The sequence below is a fragment of the Panthera leo genome, chromosome B4, assembly GCF_018350215.1.
Source record: "Panthera leo isolate Ple1 chromosome B4, P.leo_Ple1_pat1.1, whole genome shotgun sequence".
NCBI classification, from domain to species: Eukaryota; Metazoa; Chordata; class Mammalia; order Carnivora; family Felidae; genus Panthera; species Panthera leo.
The window spans coordinates 755,872-775,155 of record NC_056685.1 but is presented as its reverse complement, the minus strand read 5'-3'; the positions used below and the strand labels follow the sequence as shown (position 1 = coordinate 775,155).

Genomic DNA, 19,284 nt, shown 5'->3' with positions numbered 1-19,284 from the left:
TTTGCTAAAGCTAAACATTGTTCATGAGATAGTTTACATATTTTTGTATTAGTGCAGATTTTAAACAACAGTAAGTGTGTGAAGTTTCAGATGGATATTGGTAACTATGTCCTAATTAGATTTTTCTTTTTACTTTTCATTACAGAATACTTTAACCACGGAAGTAGAGAGGGCAGGCGGTATAGCAGTCCTTAGTGCACCCGTCATCCAGTTCTAGCTGTTAGCCACTTGCTGCATTCTTGCATTTTTGTTTTGTGTTGTCTCTTAAATTTACCAAAACAGTTTTTAGCATATTTTAAAGCAAATTCCGGATATATAATTGTACCCATAGTCTTTTAGTTTGTATATCTCACAGATAAGACTTTTCCACCGCCACACCACCTGGATTGCACTCAACAGAATTAATAATCATTCTATAATATCCTTTATTACCTAGGCAACATTCAATTTTTCCTGTCAAAAATGTCATTCTAGAGTTAATTTATTTCAGTCTCGTTACAGTTCTCACATAAGGTTATTTTGGTTAAAGCTTTTGTATTTCGTAGCAATAAAAATCTCTTCCATTTTTTCATGTCGTAGATTTCGTGCAGAAATGAGGTCATCTGTCTTCTAGAATGCCCCACATTTTAGATTTAGCTAATGGCTTTGTGTTGGTGTTATTTAACGTGTATCGCCCCAGAATTTCCTTTAAATTGGGAGTCAGATCTAGAGGTTTGATTAACTGAAGGTTCTTTTTTTGGCAAGAATACTTCATAAACGGTGCTCTTCGCTCACACCAAGAAGAGTGTAACAGCTGGTTGTTACACTTTCAGTCATGAGATTGAAAAGTGGCTTCAGTGTCCGTCCGATCTAGCCATTATAAAGTTTTCTGTCAGCTCTCTGCCCGATTTCAGCAGACGTCGATGGTAATTGCCTTCGTTATTTCATTAGATGTTGCATTATTGTGATTTTCTACTTCAGTCGTTCCCCGCTTATTAGTGGTGCTTCCTGCGTAGAGAGCAGCTCGCCCTGCTCAGCTCTTCGGTTATGCCGCTGCCATCCTCCAAGGAAGGCGGGCTGACGGTTGTTTGCCTTTAGGAATCTTCAGGAGAATGAGTTGGAATCCTGACAGTCTCCGCAGGTGACCAGCGTGGTGGTATTTTGAACTGTCGTGGATCCTAACGTGTTTGTTACCTGTTCATTCTTTTTGCTCCGCACGTTGTCCGTGTGTGGCCGTGAGAGCCCTTCACGCTTGGAAAGTGAAGAGGAAAGATGAGGAGAGGCTGAGGAGTTGTCACAGTGTGGAGGAGACGAGAAGTCACACCTAAATGCGATGTGGGGTCCTGGATGGGACCCCGGAGCCCTTAACAAATGTTTAATTATGAAACAGACATTTCTGGTATATGGGAAAAGGATTCTTTAGAAATAGATCTGAGAGGACCGTACCGTCCCAAGTGTTTAATAAGATTGATAAAATTTCCAGGTGTAGCCTTGACAGATGAAATTTAAAATGTCCGGCTAGCATAGAGACCACAAGATAGGAGGAAGGGCCCTTTGGTGTCGTCTTTCTGCTTTTCCACGGCGACAGGTGAAATCCAACCAAGGAAATCACTCCTTTTGTTTGGCTCTGGAAGGCCGTTGTGAAGGCTGCCTCTGGACACTGTCACCACTTCAGACCGCTAGGTCTGGGGCCGGCACAGGCTTTGCTTTGGTGGCACCTTCCCCCACCCTGTCCCCAGCCTTCTAGTCCAGCCCCGAGACCTGCATTCTGGCCATTTCTGGAGGCAGTCGTTGAGGCCTCAGGACGGCTGTGGTCTCATAATGGGTGCCTGGGAGGCTTGTTCTCTGCTGGAGCTGTCATCAGTGCTGCCCTGCCAAACCGTCTTCTGGATTGAAACATTCGACCAAGTCTGGTTGTAATGCTGTGTGCCTTCTGTGCTGCCCACACAGGAACCCCTGTTTCCGGGTGTAGGGCCTGAGGAAAGCTGTGTGTGCTGGCTGGGTTGGTAACGAAGAGGTGGACTGGTGTGGCGTCAGGATCACTACTGGTTCGTGGCTGGGGCGCCTGGGACAGACCGGGCCTGCCGTGCTGTCGTCCCAGGACACTGCCACGACTTCCTTTCTTTCCTTTTGTGGTGGAGCGTTGCCAGCATGCATGGGCACACTGGACCGGGAGGCACATATTTCTGACTGGAAAAAAAATGGAGGTAGTAGATGTAATAAAGGATTCTTTGTAATTGAATTCCCCTCCCCCCCCCATTTATCTATCTTACCTTGTTTTTAACCAAACATTTTTTCTTTAAGAATCTTAGAAATCCAGCAGTTAATATGGTAAAGCATCTACAGTACTTTCTGTGACTTGTCAGTCTGGTTACCGTCCTGTGTCTTTATTTTTTGGATTTGATGTTTCGTGAGAGTCGATGTAGTTTCTATTACAGTTTCACAAGTATTACAAACTATTACACTTCAACCTTTGTCATTCATCCTGTATTTTGGAAAATACTGACCTTTCTGAAATGGATTTGTCCCAAGCATTTCTTCTCTTTGGGTAGTTGATACTGCCAAACCTGCCTAATAGCACGGAAGTGATTTTGTGCTTCTGATGATAGAGTTGACCAGTGCTTGAGATCGCCTTTGATCATCAGATTGTTTCATTATAACAAGCGTTTTGAGAAGTTCATAAGCTGGTTATTGAGAGAAGGGAGCGCCATCGCCATCATGGAAACCAAAAACCTGCATGGTCACCTCGTGAGACCGATAGCTAGCTTTTAAGTCTCTGTATCTGACATGTGGATGCTGTGTTTTCAGAAGTGCCTGAGAGATACGGGGATTAAATCCAGTCCTTGGGGTGCTGTGAGGCGGTGGAGGTCAGGCCTGGCTGTCTGGGAACCCTGGTTCTCAGACTGATCTGATGAAATCATGGGTATTGTGGTCCCGCCTCATGGACCAGAGTTACTGTGTACGCCGTTCGGGAACATCAAAGGAGATACGTTGTTTGAAGTTCAGGGTCTAGCTGTTGAGCTGAGCCGGAAAGGCTGCTAGCTTCACAACTCTGGTCCTGCTGTCTGGAGGTGCTTTTCCATTGGTGTGGGATTCCTTTTCAACTGCTTATTGTTCAGTTCTTGATAACTGTTGTCCTGGAAGAAAATGAGATTGATGGTGCTAGTCAGAAATGATACGTACATATAAATTTGGGATTCATCAGATCACAAATGGGAGTTCTGTTAGTTTTGTAATTTTCCGTTTTTAAAAAAATGGTTTTGTGGGCGTCAGTGGGTTTGTATGTGTTAGCACATGATTTCTAGTCTTGGTATATTCTTGGCTTAGTACAAAGGTGTAAATCGCCGGCAGATTTCTTTGAATTGCTTAGACTCCAGAGGGATAAGCACATGAAAACCTGAGGGTTTGCAGACTTCCTAGTCACTTAATTGTAAGAACCCCTGGTGTTCCGTACTTCCAGTTACTAATGTGCTGTCTTTGTCGTTCCACAGCATCCTTCGCTGGCCACTCAGCTTCTCCCAGTGCGGCCACCAAGTAAACAGCTCATGACTTCTGATCAGGACACTAAGGTCGTGGCTGAACCGCAGGGCCAGCGAGTCCAGGAAGGGAAAGACAGCGCTCATCTGGTGAGTGCGGGTCGAGGCCAGAATTGGCCTGATGTCTTCCTCTCCTCTTCTGATAACAGATGCTCCGTTGGATTTCAGAAGTAAATCAAAGTAGTAACTCTGGCATATCTTATAAGCTAAATATAGGAGTTATATTCTGAATCAGTTTATGGGTAGCTTAGTAGAGGAAGCTGTAAGTACTTAGGTGATAGAGAAAACAAATAGCTTTAGACACTTAGAGCTTTTGGATTTTAAATTCCTAAGAAAAATGCAGTGATTTATAAATACTTTAATAACATTGTACCTATTGTACTGGTATGTATGTAAAGAATTAATTTAAAGAATGTATTTAAAGAATTAATTATAAATTTTTTATTTTGATTGTTTTTGTTTATTTTAAGATTTTATCATGTCAAGCAAAAAACAGATTTTTCTTAATTTTCCCCACTGAAGTTATAAGGAATTTTAATTACGGTGGTCAGGCAGAATTTTAAGATATTTTAAGTTTCAAGGCTCCTACCTCTTTCTGAATATCTCACTGAATTTCTTTGTCATGTAAAAATGTGTTTTCCTCAGTGGGTTTTGTTTTTGCTAAATCACTGTGGTTTGAAAATGCTGCTTTATATCGTAGTGATGGTGTGTTTGCTGTTTTCAATTTTACAGATGAATGGTCCCATATCTCAAACCACTTCTCAGACCAGCTCCATCCCAGCTTTGAGTCAGGTAATTCAGTTCTGAGATCAGTCACTGTGGAGGCCCACAGATACTGCCTCACAACAAATATTTATTGTAACAGAATTAGAAAACGTTGATGTTTCCCAAGAAAGGGGGATGAAGTGGGGGAGAGACCCACATGGGTTGGAAGTGTTCAGTACCGTACGTCCTCATCTGGCTTGTGTGTGTGTGCTGTGTGTATAGTTCTAGACGCAGTGTGCCCTGTGTTCATTGAGTGTCAGAGACTCATCACATTGTTTTTAGTGTTCACTGATAATCTGCTGAATGTATATGATTAGCTCTACATTTTGAAACCTGTGTTTTTTAAAGTACACAAGTTACAGTAAGCTTTTAGTAAGAAAAATTGTTTCACATTTTAGTTGTGGTTAATGAAAGAATAAGGAAATGGAGATCCATTGGTTTTTAAGTCTTGCTTTAATCTCCTGTGCCTGTGTCAGGTGTGTTTGGAGCCATGCTACACTTAGCTTGGCAGTCGTCCAAGTGATCTTATAAACCAGGCACAATTTAAAAAAGAAAAGGAAAACTTTTAAAGTAATGTTATAAACTTTATAGTAAACTTCATTTATTTCCCCAAACTATAAGCAGTTCATGTAGAAATTGAAGGAGACTGGATTGCTGATTTACTTTTAATAAGGTAGAATTTTTAAAAATGAAAGATACCCTCCAAAATATTATTTCATTGTTGTTATGAAATATAGAGTTTTTTCGTATATTGTATTGATGTTTTAAATGAATTCTATGATGTTTTAAGTAATTAAAATTCTAAATTTAAGACCTTTAGTTGTCTAAGGGAAATTATACAGAAATCATTAAAAAAAATTTTTTTTTTAGAACTAATCTCCCTCCTTCCCATGGTTGATTTACAGTCCAACATAATATTCAGATAGATATCTTTTTAAAACGTATTGCAGGACTGAAAATTAGATTTTGGCTTCTATGAGGTTTTTTTGCCTGTTTTTTCACTTGGTTGGTAAGTATTGAGACAAGACCTATCTAGAAAAGAATGGAAACTCTTGAGCCAGAACTCAGCATTTCATTTCTGTGCAGAAATAATTTGCAACTAGTACTGCTTCACTTATGTTCTTTGTCATTTTTAAGAGTTAACGCCTTATAAAGACATGTGGCAAGTTCTTGGTCCAGCCCTGATTAGTATTCAGGACCCCCGGTGTCCCTTGGGCAGATCCCGTCTCTGATCTGAGGTTTTGTAAAGTGGATATGTTGCTTACCAGTGTTAACAGGGTGTTGCACACTTAGGTTTTCACAGTGTTGCAGGATTTTTTACCACAATACCTGGGATTCATTGTCTCGCCACTTTGAAGAATGAAGAGGTGGACTCAAAATGAGCAGCAGGCCCAAGTTTATTAGAGTAGAACATCAGAAAGGAAGAATAGTAGGAAAGCTCTCTTTACGGAGAGGGGGCTTTTCCAAATGCCCGTGACTAGGCAAGGGTCCTCGCTTTAGAAGGTTCTGGTCTCCCTTCCCTTCCCCCTTGTTCCTTCTCAGGTCCCATCCTTATTGGCTTGGCAGCTCTGGGTGCTGGGTTGTCCCTGCCGATGGTCTCGATGCAGTTGAGTGAGGAGTCAGGCGGGTCATGCTTCCCCTATATAACATAAGTTTTATGAGCCACTTTTTTGAGTTCGGCATTTTGATTGTCAAATTCCTGAGGGGACCCTGAGGTGGTGGTGGTGGTGTCTGTTACACTCTGAAGAGGGACCTTTTGCCTGACAGGGTTGGCCCTAGTCAGACACTCCCAGCATTGTTCCAAGAAAGGTGTGTCCCCATCCAGGGACCTCAGGTCCTCATCTTTCCCTCTCTGCCTACTTATCCTATCTTTTTCGTGTCCTTAACAGAATCCTTAAATACTGGAGCTGGAAGGTGCTATAAGGGACATCTGGGCTTACAGCATGTGTGTCCTTTAATAAAGCTTTATTTATAACAAGCTTGAGCGTCTTTACAGAAAATAAGAGTGCACACATTTTTATGTAGCTGTAATCAGCATACATCAATTTCACCCATTTTCCCACAGGGCATGATTTCATCTGTGTGTCTCCTTGTACCCGGTGTCGTATATTTTCTTTACATTACGGTGCCATTCTTCCTTTAGCCATTTGGTTTCTGCGGCATTTGTACGGTTACTTCTTTCCCGTTACTCTAGATGGCGTTGCTCTGAAAGCTTTCTGGCTGCCATTCTTCATGGTGCACCTGAGTGTGTGCATGTGGTGGCGGGTTTAGTGGCTGCAGATGTTGATGCTCGGTAGTCTGCAGTCATTTCGATTGCTGAGTGAGCATGTGTCACAGTCTCTGGAAGGTTCAGTCTTTCCCCCGAGTTGGTGTGAGTAGGAGAATTGCCGTAGTGATGGCCAAATAAACGTCTGAACAATTCAGGAGCAGCTTTGCGTTTAGCCGGTGGTAATACTAATTGTATTTATTATACAGCTCCTTCCTCCTCCTCCCCCCCAAAATAAAACCTTACTGAGAAGTAACTATTTACTACAGCCCTAGCTAATCAGCGAGCATCAGAAATTGATCTTTGACAAAAGGAAGCTGAGACCCAAAGAGGCTTAAGTCATTTCCTCAAGATTTCTCAACTGCAGAGTGGCAGAACCATGATTTGAACCCAGGCAACTGGCTTCAGAGTCCAAATCCAAAGATACTTCCTCTTTGGCATCTGTTATCTCATTGAAAAAGAGAAACATGGAAAATAATACCCCAGACAAAATCCGTCTCTTTGCCATGTGGCACAATTTGCATTGTTTCTGAGTGGATGAAATTACTTGGAATAAAAATGGAGGATTTTAGGCGGGGAATAGTGTGACTTACCTTTTAGGAAGATTGTTTTGGCCTCATTACATTTTTATATATTATGGGTTGCAGTGAGTCGAGCATGGAAGCAAAGAAAGCAAATAAACTACTAAGGAATGAAAGTTTGTAAGTGATGGTGGTGGGTCAGACTAGGAACGAGTGGATTTCAAATTTATTTCGGAAGTGGGTTCAACCATACCAAGTTATGGATTGGATGTAGAGGTTGGGGTGAGGAAAAGATAAACCAGGGGTCATTGAGCAACTTGATGGATGGCATTTTCATTTTTTTTGAGATGGAAAAAACTGGAGAAGTAAAGGTTTGTGGAGAGCAAATCCTCTTGTTAGAAATTAAAGCAAGCAGTGAAGTGGGCAGGTGGGGCCAGGTGGACCTCAGTAGAGAGGTTAGCGCTTGAGATGTAATTTGAAGTAGACAAATAGATGTTTTATTTTATAAGTTTATTGTATAGAAAAGACGGTTAAAACTACTGTAAATATGGGGAGGCTCAGGTGGCTCAGTTGGTTGAGTGTCCAACTCTTGATTTCAGCTCAGGTCATGATCTCATGGTTCATGAGATCGAGCCCCAAGTTGGACTGTGCACTGAGCATGGAGTCTGCTTCATGGGGATTCTCTCTCCCCCTCTCATGATCCTCCCCTACTCTCAAAAATAAATGAATAAACTTAAAAAGTAGTGTAAATATGGATTAAGGGTATACAGTTGAAAAGTAACCAAATTATTGTTTGTAATAGAGTCAAATCCAGTCCTCCCCCCCCCCCCCCATAATTTTTGCCTATCCTGATGGTTTTTATGTCCTGCAAGGGCATTCTTGGCTATAACTTTTCTCTTCATTGATTCATCCTTTTCTAATCATCTGTATTACTTATGTATTTGATTATATTTTAAGAAGTTATTCTTCATGTTATTAAAAATTTTTTTTAATGTGTTTGCTCTTGGGAGTTTTAAGACACATAAGGACATGAACTGTGTAACGTACTTCATTGATACTTTGCAAGGCATACTTTACTTAAATTGAAAAGTTTCATTAGCATCAACATGGCATAATTGACAGTTTAGTCATTTATTCTACAAACTTACCTTTATATGTATCATCTATATATCTTTCTGCTTACCATAGGGATTACATATAACATCAAAAGTTACAACTGTCTAGTTTAAATTGATTTCTCCTTAACCTCAATAGCACACAGAAACTACTTCTGTCAAGTTCTCTCCCTCCCTTATGTTACTGGTACCACACATTTCATCTTTGTCACTATGCCCAACAATATCGATTGATAGTTTTAATCCTGAAGAAAATAAAAAGTGAAGCTGTAAGGCAGAATGGCAGTGATCCTGGCTCTTGTGCCTGTTCTTGTTTCTCCTTCACCAGAGAGCTCTGCGTCTTCTAGAATCTCCAGTTCCTGTGTCCTGTGTTTTCACTGCAGCCCGAAGGACTCCTTTGGCTTTTCCTCCAGGGCAGACCTGCTGTGAACAAACTACTTCAACTTTTGTTTATCTGGGAATGTCTTAATTTCTTCTTCGGTTTTGAGGAGATTTGCTGGATAAGGACTTCTCAATGGACAGTGTTTTCTGTCCGCACTTGATCACCCACTGCCTTTCTTCCTGCAAGGTTTCTCGTGCTAAATTGGCTAACATTCTTATTGAGGACCTCTTGTACTTGACAAGGAGTTTTTTCTTGCTGCTTTAAAGATTCTTTGTGTTTTGACAGTGTGATTGTAATGTGTCTTGGTACGGGTCTCTTTGGGTTTATTCTGCTTTATGTTTGTTGAGATTTGGGATTTGTAAATTCCTGTACTTCATCAAATTTGGGAAGTTTTGGCCACTGTTCCTTCAAATGCTCTCTTGCCCTTCCTCTCTTGCCCCCACCATGGGGCCCCCACAGTACGTGTGTTGGACCTCTGGTTGGTGTCTCATAAATCCTTCAGGCTCCACTAATTTCCTCTTTTTTCTTTTGCTCCTTTAGATAATTCCGTTTGTCCCCTGTTCAGATTTGTTGATTCTTTTGCCAAGTCTGCTGTTGAACCCCTCTAGTGAATTTTTCAGTTCAGTGATTGTACCGTTCAGCTCCAGAATATTTGTTTGCTTTTTTTTTTTTTTTTTTTTTAATAAATCTCTCTCTGTTGATACTCCTGTTTTGTTCCTATATTGTCTTATTGGTTAACTTTAGTTCCTTGTCCGTGTTTTTCCTCAGCTCTTTGGGCATATTTAAGATGATTATGTTTTTATTTGCTTGCTTTAAATATTTAGAGAGTGGGAGAGCATGCTTGTGTGTGTGAGTGGGTGAGGGGCAGAGAGAGATGAAAGAGAGAATCTTCAGCAGGCTTCATGAGCAGTGTGGAGCCCAACATGGGGCTTGATCTTAGGACCCTGGTATCATGGCCTGAGCCGAAATCAAGAATCAGATGCTCAACTGACTGAGCCACCCAGGCGCAGTCTTAAGATGATTGTTGTTTTTTTTGAAAAAAATGTTTTAATGTTATTTTTGAGAAAGAGAGAGAGGGAGGCAAAGAATACAAAGCAGGCTCCAGGCTCTGAGCTGTCAGCCACAGCGCCCGACATGGGGCTTAAACTCACTGACTGTGAGATCATGACCTGAGCTGAAGTCCAACACTTAACCAACTGAGCCACCCAGGCACCCCAAGATGATTGTTTTAAAGTCTGTGGAATAAATCCCTTGTCTGAGCTTTCTCAGGGACAGTGAATTCTGTTCCTTTGAATGAGCCATGTTTTCCTGTTTCTTTGCATGCCTTGTGATTTTTTGTTGTTCTTGCTGAGAATTGGGTGTTTGATTTTATTTATTTTTAAATGTTTATTTTTGAGAGACAGAGACAGCACAAGCAGGTGAGACACACACACACACACACACACACACACACACACAGAGAGGGAGAGAGAGAGAGAGAGACATAGATTCCAAAGCAGATTCTAGGCTCTGAGCTGTCAGCACAGAGCCTGATGTGGGGCCCAGACCAACGAACTGCGAGATCATGACCTGAGCTGAAGCCAAACGCCTAACTGACTGAGCCACCCAGGCACTCCTGATTTTATTTATAATGTGTATGACGTCTCACTGTTTTGAGACTTTTCCAAACTAATTTGGAGAGACTATATGTGTTCGCTGAAGTCTCTGTTCCTTTAACTTGTGTTCAGCTAATATTTTGACAGATTTCCTTTAATACCATGAACTGAAACAGACCAGACACCTTCTTCCCCCTCCAAAACAAGAGAGAGAATACAGTTACCCTTCCCAGTCTTCATACTGCCTCTGTTCTGAGACAGTTCGTCACTGAGTAGTTCAGCTTGGTTGGAGACTAGGGATCAACCTGAGGTGAAAGCCTAAGGTCTTCTCAGGACTTTTTTTGAGCTTATGTCTTGACTGGACATGGCTTTCAGAATTTCCCATGTACATGGCTGCTTTTGATTGCCCTGATTTCCCAAAGAGTTGCACCCTAGTCTTTTTGAGCTTCACGTGGTTTCTGGTTGTGTCTCCACCGGTAACCCCTTGCCCCAGGGGGGTGTGATTTTGAAGCTGCCTTACAGCTTTTATGAGCATTGCCTGCCACTTCCCATTTGTGTTCTGAGTTATGTGAGGCAGGGAAAACTCCAGCTAGGATTGAACACATGTACACACTAATTTGCAGATAAGGTTTTACTCTGTTCCCTCTGCAGAGTTCCGGCGGGGTGGGGTCTGGAGCCCCCTAGACCAAGACCACTCCATGCCACAGAAATGCCTACCATGTGGAGGAGAGCATTCTCTCTCTCTCTCTCTCTCTCTCTCTCTCTCTCTCTCTCTCTCTCTTTCTCCTTCCTTTCTTCCTTCCTCCCTCCCTCCCTCCCTTCCTCCCTCCCTCCCTTCCTTCCTTCCTTCCCTCCTTCCTTCCTTCCTTCCTTCCTTCCTCCTTCCTTCCTTGTTCAGTGCAGGGCTTGAACTCATGACCCTGAGATCCGGAGTAGGACGTTTAACCGACTGAGCACCCAGACGCCCCATGGAGAGTTTTTTCTTGCTGTGTGTTTGCTTAGTTGCCATAAACCTGTGATTTTTTTCAGAGCTCCCTATAGAGTTGGTTTAGAAGCTTCTGGTTGTTTTCTTGATATTTCTGTAGGGGAGTTTAGAAGCTTTGAGCTTCTTAGTTCACCATTTTGCTTGACTTTTTGTAACCTTTTAAATGAGAATTTTTTCTAGGTTGTTGTTAAATTGTTTTTCTAATAATATATAGAACTACCGATAAACTCTTAATGCATGTAATTTTTACCAAATATAAAACTTAATTGCCCAAACCAGTAAAATGCAAATTTATGATGTTCATTTAGTGTGGCAAGTGATGTTTTGCTGGAACTAAAGCTGCTTCACCGGGTACTTGTGGTCTGCTTACCCAGGGTTCCTTTGAATTTACCACAGCCTGAGCTGCTGGATGCCGTGCGAACGACTTTCCCATAGCTTTTGCCAGTTTGTGTCTGGGGCATACCTGGAGTTACTTGGCTCTCACCAGGCATGAATGAATTTGTAACATTTTAAATCCAACTCTCTTTCTGGTAGAGTAGGTCAATTTAAGTATTGTCACACAGTGCCAGTGTGCTACTAACCTTATGTGCACACGTGAGCATATCTTTAAAATTTTGTATTTGTAATATTAAAAAATAAGAAGAATGTATTAGGGGGCGCCTGGCAGGCTCAGTTGGTAGAACATGCGACACTTAATCTCAGGGTTGTGAGTTCGAGCTCCACGTTGAAGGTAGAGATTACTTTAAAAAAAAATAATAAAATTTTGTGGTTGCATCAGCCACCACAGACCCTGGTTTGAGGTGGCTGATGTTACAGGCACCAAGACTTGTGTTAGAATGCTTTCCTAGAGGCATAAAGAGCGGCCAGCGTGTGGGGATGGGAAGCGGTCATCTTGCGTAGTTGGGAGGGCTGGCCTTAGGAAGGATGGTGAGATTGGGAAACAGGAGTGGGGGCCGTGATGGATGGTTCGAGGAAAGACGGGCCATGCTGGGGCTGGTTGGGTGAGTTCTCTGGAAGAGAGAGAGAAGGTAAGGAGGGTGGCATCGCAGAGAAAGGAGAGACTGTAGACGTGGGCTGGGGCCAGAATGTGTTAGGGTTCCATTCCGAGTATTTTACTTACTGTCTTCACGGCAGCTCTTTAAAATAGGTATTGCTTTTGGTCCCATTTTACAAGTGGGAAAACAGGCCGAGATCAGATTACTTGCCAAAGCTTACACGTGTAGTGACACAAACCGCTTCACACCTGGGCAGATACCTCAATCAGGAGGGGCTTTGGGAACTTTTGAGGGACTTCCTGGTCCTGGTCCTGGCCTGGTGGGTGTTGGTTTTCTTTTTTTCCTCTTTTTCTCTTGCTCTTTCCTTTCTCCCTCTCTCTTTTTTAAATGTTTAGTCTTGAGAGAGAGCGAGCGTGTGTGAAGGGGACAGACAGAGGATCTGAAGCAGGCTCTGCACTAGCAGTAGAGAGCCTGATGCGAGGCTCAAACTCGTGAATTGGGAGATCAAGACCTGAACCGGAGTCAGATGCTTAATTGAGCCACCCAGGTGCCTCGCTCTTTCCTTTCTCTTAAGGAGAATGTTTAGAGCTCTGTGCAAGTAAGAATAATTAAGTGAACCATGTGTGCCCATTGTGAACTTGAACAGTTTCCCCCCTCTCATTTTGCTACCTCTTCCTTCCCTCCACACACACATGCACACGCGCACACACACACATGCTTTATAAAAATTGTAGGTATGTGTTTCTTTACTTGCTGGGGTGTTTTAAAGCAAATCCGAGACAATGTGTCTTTCACCAAAAACACTGCACCGTGCATCCCTAAGGACACCGCTCCAGCTCCAACCTTGTGCCTCTCTTGTGCGAATCTCCTCCACGCCCACAGACCTCAGGCTCAGAGGCAGGGAATGAGGTGCAACTCTACTGCCTGTACACCCTAAAGAGCACTCTTTAGGGAGCATGCATGCCAGCCTCTGTGGCTGCCACATCCCCTGATACAGAATTCAGAGAATGTGGAAACACTGGAAAAGGCAGGAGTCTGAAGTGCCTTGTTCTGGCTCGTATAACAATTATAGCATTTTTTTAATTGAGTTTATGAGAATGGGAAAAATAATGTGAAAATTATTTGTTGCTTTTCTGAGTCTGAATCTTTGGAATCCACGTGTTGTTTGGGTTTTAGTGCGTGGAGGAGGCTGGCTGCTGGGCAGGGCCTGTGGCACTTAGGATTTTGGATTTGAGTGGCAGGGGCATGTGACTGTCGCGCAAGGGGCTATTTTGGGATCTGGGTGTTGGCCTCCGGCGGAAACCAGAGCAGGTTCCCCGAGACGCGCCTGTGGAGGCTGCGAGAAGGCCCGGCGTGTTATGCGAGCGTGCGAGCTTTCGGACATGGGTTGTTGCTTCAGCAGGGAACTCGGTGGCGACAATGACGGGGAAAAAGCCGGCCTGTTGCAGAAATCTGTGGAGGAGGCAGAGCCGGAGAGCCAGAGGAGCACAGCTCTGTCCTCATTATTTGATGCCCTTGAAGGGGAGAAGCCCCACGGGCCCGGTCTGCGGGGTCTGCGGGGGCGCTCGGTGGGCTCTGCTTCCTCCTCGGGGTCCCCACCCCGCACTCGGTGCGGACGCTCACGCGGGAGTGACAAGAATTCAGAAACTGTTGCTGTCGAGCAGGGCCGGGACGGTGTCTCGGATGCCCACCGTGCGGGCGCTGTCAGCGACCCGGGCTTCTCTGAAGGTGTTTGCTCCAAAGGGGACGAGTGTCCTTTTGGTGCCCTGCTGCCCTCCGACCAGAGCCGTCTGGGCCCTTCCCCGGCCGCCCAGCCCGACCCGGTGCCAGAGGGGAGAGGAGTGGTGGCCGTTGAAATCGGCAGTGGTGCCGCCCGTCCACGCTGGGCAGGTAGGGAGATGAAGGGCGAAGACCGTGTGCGTGTCAGTCACAAGGCACACAGGGATTGGAGAGGGAGCGAGTTTTACAGCATTTGTGTCGTAGATCCCGCCTGCCTGGACGCTGCCGCCGAGCCAGGAGCCCCCGCATGTGGAGCAGCTGTGGTAGAAGACGGTTGGTCAGCTGTCCCCGCAGAGGGGACTCGCAGGGGGTCCCGGCCTCCAGAGAAAGCTGTGCGGGGCCCAGGGCGGTTAGACGCACCGCGGGGAGAGCTGGCCCCATGGGGCCTGCCAGGTCCGGGGGGAATGAAGGAAGCCTTTAAGGGAAGTACTCGCCCTGGTCGTGAACTTCTGACCGTGTCTTTAAGGGCACATGCTTGCCCCGGGTTCCCTAACGATTACACCGAGAGCAGCGCCTCACGTCAAGTGGGCGTGCTCACTGAGTTTAGTAGTGACACACACACTGGCTCGCTAGGACGCGTGCACGCCATCCCCGAAGAGAGCGAGGAGTGGAGTCAGGAACTAGTGAGTCCGACGCGAGGTTCACATGCCGATTTGCTTGCAGGAAGTGGGGGATCTGGGGCTGTAGCAGCCCGTGGAGGTCGGGGTGTAAACTCTGAAAAGGAAGGAGAAAATAATTCTGTCAGACTGCTAAAAGGCAACGATTACTTCAGCTCCGATGCTGGCAGACCAGACAGTCTCTTCTCCACACGTCTAGGTAGGGTTGACCTAAGTTCACACAGGTGTTTTCCTCCCCTGAGCTTCGGAAATGAGTGTCTTCCCGTTCATGCCAGTTTCCAGGAAGTAGCCCCTGAGAGACCTGGTGATCCTGGACCAGAACACTCCCCGGGTCCAGCGATGGTCGAGAGGCAGCGATGGGCTGGCTGCAGCCTGAAACGTGGGAGCATGCAGCTTGCAGATAAAGAATTGTCTTTGCAGATTGAGAGTTGTTCATCTTCTCGGGATAAGGATAAAATGAGCATTTTTGCAGATGAGGGTCGTGGACAGAGGGCTTTTGAACGGAGATCTTCACATCCGGTAGACCCGCGTGTGGATCCCGGGCCTGGCAAGGCCGAAGCACGTATCTGTGATTTAACTGGTGCACCGCCCGACACAAACACGGAGCGAGTATTCCAAAGAATGGGCGCCCCGGCCCTCAGAAGCTCGCGGGAAGTGCCCCTGGATGGGAAGGCTCTTGATGGCTCCAGATGTCTTAAGAGTAACTCTGTCTCCTCCGCGTTTGCTTTCGGCTGCACTGAAGAGGAAAGTGAAACTGGCCGGAATTTTAAAACAGAAGATGAAATGTGTGTGAAGAGTGCAGAGAGTGACCAGCAAAGATTAGCAGGTGCCGGCAGAGAGTCCTTGAAAGCCAGTCTCAGAGAGACCAGTGAGAACGGCGGAGGAAAGGCAAAGTCAGACTGGAAAGCCACCTTTAACTGGGACACCAGTACAGCAGCATGCAGGGCAGCACCCAATCAGGACACACGGGCTCATAGTAGGTCCGACAGAACAGAGCGCCCTGGTGCCAGAACCAGCCACGGAGAAGCAAGTGATGAAGCCTGCAGAGTGAAGGACCACGGACATGAAGTTCTTGATCTTGTGCCACCTCTACACCAGAGTTCAAGTTCAGGTGAGCAGAGGTCACAAGTAGAAGAGAAGGACTCTGCTAACAGCGGTGAAGATGCGGGACCAGGACCGGAGCAGGGTTTCTCAGAGTCGGCGGAGGAAGGTTCTGACACCTCGGGTAGCAGCACGTCGGGGACAAGCAGGCCAGCGCTAGCAGGTAAGGGAGGGGAGACGGGCAGCCTCGACAGGCGCGGGACAAGCATGCGCGCACCCTGTCTGCAGCTAAGAGGTGCCGAGCCCACGTTTGATGGCCCTGGATTTAGCAGCGGAGTGGCTTTTGTGGGAAGCCCTCAGGTGACTTTTGGAGAAATGGAGTTAGGTGAGACTCTTGAGGGATATTCCTGTGTGACCGGTGTTGATCCTGCCCACGTGGACAGATCCACAGACCCTCCTCGCCAGGCGCTACAGGTCATTCCCGCCATCCCAGGTGGCGGTGCAGAAATGGTGGCACCACACTGTGGGGACCACGTTCTGTCACTCACAGAAGACGCCGTGACGATACCTGGAAGTCTCGCAAGAGGAGGGTTGCAGGGCTTCCCGGAGGGATGGTACTCCCAGTTTTCGAGCGGACTCACCTGTTACCCAGCGGGAGGGTTTGCGAGTCAGACGTTTTCCGGAGGACTGGCTGACGGCTGCACCAGCTATCCAGAGGGCTGTCCGTGGGCTCGTGCAGTTGGGAAAGACGCTTTAGAAGAGGAACAGATGCCTGATGAGTGTCTGCACAGGAAGCCGCCAGACTTAGAGGTCGCTTTGTTCTGGATGGAGAAGCCCCCATATCAGCTACCAGTGGCAGAAGACGCTGCAATTTGGGGATGGCAGAATAGAGGCGGACATTTAGTAAGTATGTTTTAGCAGTTTTTATTATGGTGTTGGGAAATGCTAGCGTTTTGTTTTGATTGCTTTTAACTGTCACTGAGTTTGTTGTTTTTTTTTAAGCAATGAGCAGTCATTTGAATGTTCATATGAGGATATGAGTTACTGTAGCATCAGCTTAACCATTTTCAAACTGGAGAGCGTGACTCAGTTTACTGTTCAGTGTATTTAAGCCAGAGTTTGTGCATCAGCTCTTGTCAGCACCGAACCCAGCGCTGCTGGCCATCAGTCGCAGCTTGGTACAGCCCCCCTTCTGTGTGTGGATGTTTTGTGTGTGCACCTGAGCCTGTGCGGCCTCTGTCCTTCCTCACACCGCCTGACTGGTGCAGGGTAGACATCTGCCCGTTGAATTTTAACGTCATTTCTGAAAGGCCGCACTTGGACAGTATAGACGACTCAAAACCTATGCTTTCTCTTACTTTTGTATGGTACCTGCACGAGGCAGGTCAAATTTGCTGCTTTACCTGGCTCTGAAATCTGTCTCCTGTCAGTTGGAAGCACCTGCAAGGGCTTTCCGACCACAGTGCCCAGGCAGGCCCTGCTCAATTGGAAGAAGCTTCATAGAAGCTGCTGTAACGGGCAGCTAATTTGAGTGTCTTTCAGACAGTCTGTACTAAGTGCAAACATTGAACAAACATGAAGTTACTCTTGCCCTTAAAGCAGTCTTTTTGGACATGCATAATTGAGAGGCGTATTTCTAACAGCAAATCTCATTTATATTTATTTATCAATATATATATTATTTATAAAATACTTATAACTTATAATTTATAATATTTGTAGAATTATTTATAAAATAAATAAGTATATATTACGTATATTTATTTATAGATTCAGCTTATTTAAACTGAGACAAAAAACAGTTCACCCATTTTCCCAACCCCCATCCCCACCTCTGGCAGCCACCAATTTGTTCTGTGAGCTCGGTCTCTTTGTTTGTTCTTAGATTCCACATATGAGTGAGGTCATATGGTATTTATCTTTGTCTGACTTATATCACTTAGCATAATGCTCTCTGTGTGCATCCACGTTGTCACAGATGGCAGGGTGTTAGAGTCCCTTTACGCTGTGTATGTACACAACACACACACACACACACACACACACACACACACACAACCTCTTCATCTGTTCATCTATCAGGAGACACTTGGGTTGCTTCCATATCTTGGCCACTGTAAATAATACTGCAGTGAACATGGGTGCCTGCATTTTCTTCAAATTAGTATTTCTGTTTTCCTCAGGGTAAATCTCCAGAAGTGGGATTGCTAGATCATTTGGTGTTTCTATTTTCAGTTGTTTGAGGAACCTCCAGACTGTTCTCCAGGGCGGCTGCACGGTTTACATTCCCTCCGACAGTACATGAGGTTCCCCTTTCTCCACATCCTCGCCAACATTTGTTACTTGTCTTCTTGATACTAGTTTATTATTAGTGATTTTTGTTGCATTAGGCAAGAAAAATGATTGATGATAGTAAGGAGATAGATGTGGTTCAAATGTTAATGCCAATGATGTGAAAATAATAAATTTAATAATTTATTAAAAATAATAATAGGCTAAAAATAAGCCTAAAAAAAAAATAATAAATTCCACAACTTAGGGAATTAACCATTAACCCTCTCTCTTTCCTTTCCATTCCCACATTTGGGAGTTTTGCCAGAAAGAGTTACATGCAAGTAATTGCTCACTTCTTGAATTGTGGAGGCAAAACACTAGAAAATTCGGCCTTTGATACACACACGATTGTTTACGAAAGCGGGCATGCTTGCCGGTCAGCTGCTGGGGTCCACGTGCCGGGGTCCAGTGTGGTGCCCACGCGGACCCTGGGGCCGCCTGCCCTTCCTGTGAGGTCCGTGTGTCTTGCTCCAAAGCGGCTCTTCAGCTGTGACGTGTGTCTGGGTGGGCTCCTAGTTCGAGTACATTTAACGTGGGCTTTCTCTTCGGACCGTCTTGTCTCTGTGCCCAGGTGCACGTCTTTCTCACCCGGGTCCAGTTTGCAGGTGGAAGAACCAGAGGGGCAGACACTTCAGAAGCCAGTGGGCTGCTCCGAGTGATGGTTCGGCGGCCGATCGAAGAGCGGGCGGTGCTAATTTGAGATGAAGGGTTGGCCGCTTTCCTCCCCGACCGGGTCACCTACTTTATACTTTATCCCCAATCCTTTTCCCTTCTCTGATCCTAGTTACCCTCACTCCCTACTCGGGAGGCCATCGGTGGGGCCGTGCTTTCTCCTGTCCAGAACACACAGGTGTGTGAATCAGTAGGTTTGCTTTATGGAGCCTAGCGTTGGGGGTTGAGTTTCTTTAGAGCGTCAGGATTTGTGGATGCTGTGCTCGGAAAGAGTGGTGTCGGTCATTTATGTGAAGTCGCCTCAGGACGCAGCTGTTTAAGGTCAGCTCACGTTTGGGTTTAATAACCACTGCTTGGCCCTGAATTTTCAGTGGAGAAGCAAGACAGGTAGCCAAGCAGGTGAAGCGTGAGTTGTCGACAGGCACTGAGAGTCCCACGTGACCGCGGGAGAAGCCCCACGCCTCACATACAACGGGGGCAGGTGTTCTTCCTGTGAATTACAAGACGGTCATAAACTCTTGACAGTGTTCCGTTTTTGCCGGGGTTAGGACGGTCTTCTGCTTACTGTCTTTGTGAGCAGGTTGCTTCACCTCTGTCTGCCTCGGTCTCCTGCTCGTGAGACCGTCAGGGTTGTCGCGACGAAGCCCAGGAAGGTGCATAGAGTGCGCCTGGCATCTAGCAGACTCAGAGGCAGTCTTCCTG

At 45.5% G+C, this 19,284-nt stretch overlaps 1 protein-coding gene across 3 annotated transcripts in view; it reads left to right on the top strand.

The window, feature by feature from the left end:
• LARP4B (La ribonucleoprotein 4B) overlaps positions 1-19,284 on the top strand; it is a 104,808-nt gene that overhangs the window by 33,631 nt on the left and 51,893 nt on the right. For all 3 annotated transcript variants that reach the window (XM_042944721.1, XM_042944722.1, XM_042944723.1), the window contains 2 exons: positions 3,471-3,605; positions 4,248-4,307. In XM_042944721.1, coding sequence (XP_042800655.1) covers positions 3,525-3,605; positions 4,248-4,307 — 141 coding nt within the window. In that variant the 5' untranslated portion in view covers positions 3,471-3,524. Of the gene's footprint in view, positions 1-3,470; positions 3,606-4,247; positions 4,308-19,284 lie in introns of those variants that run through there.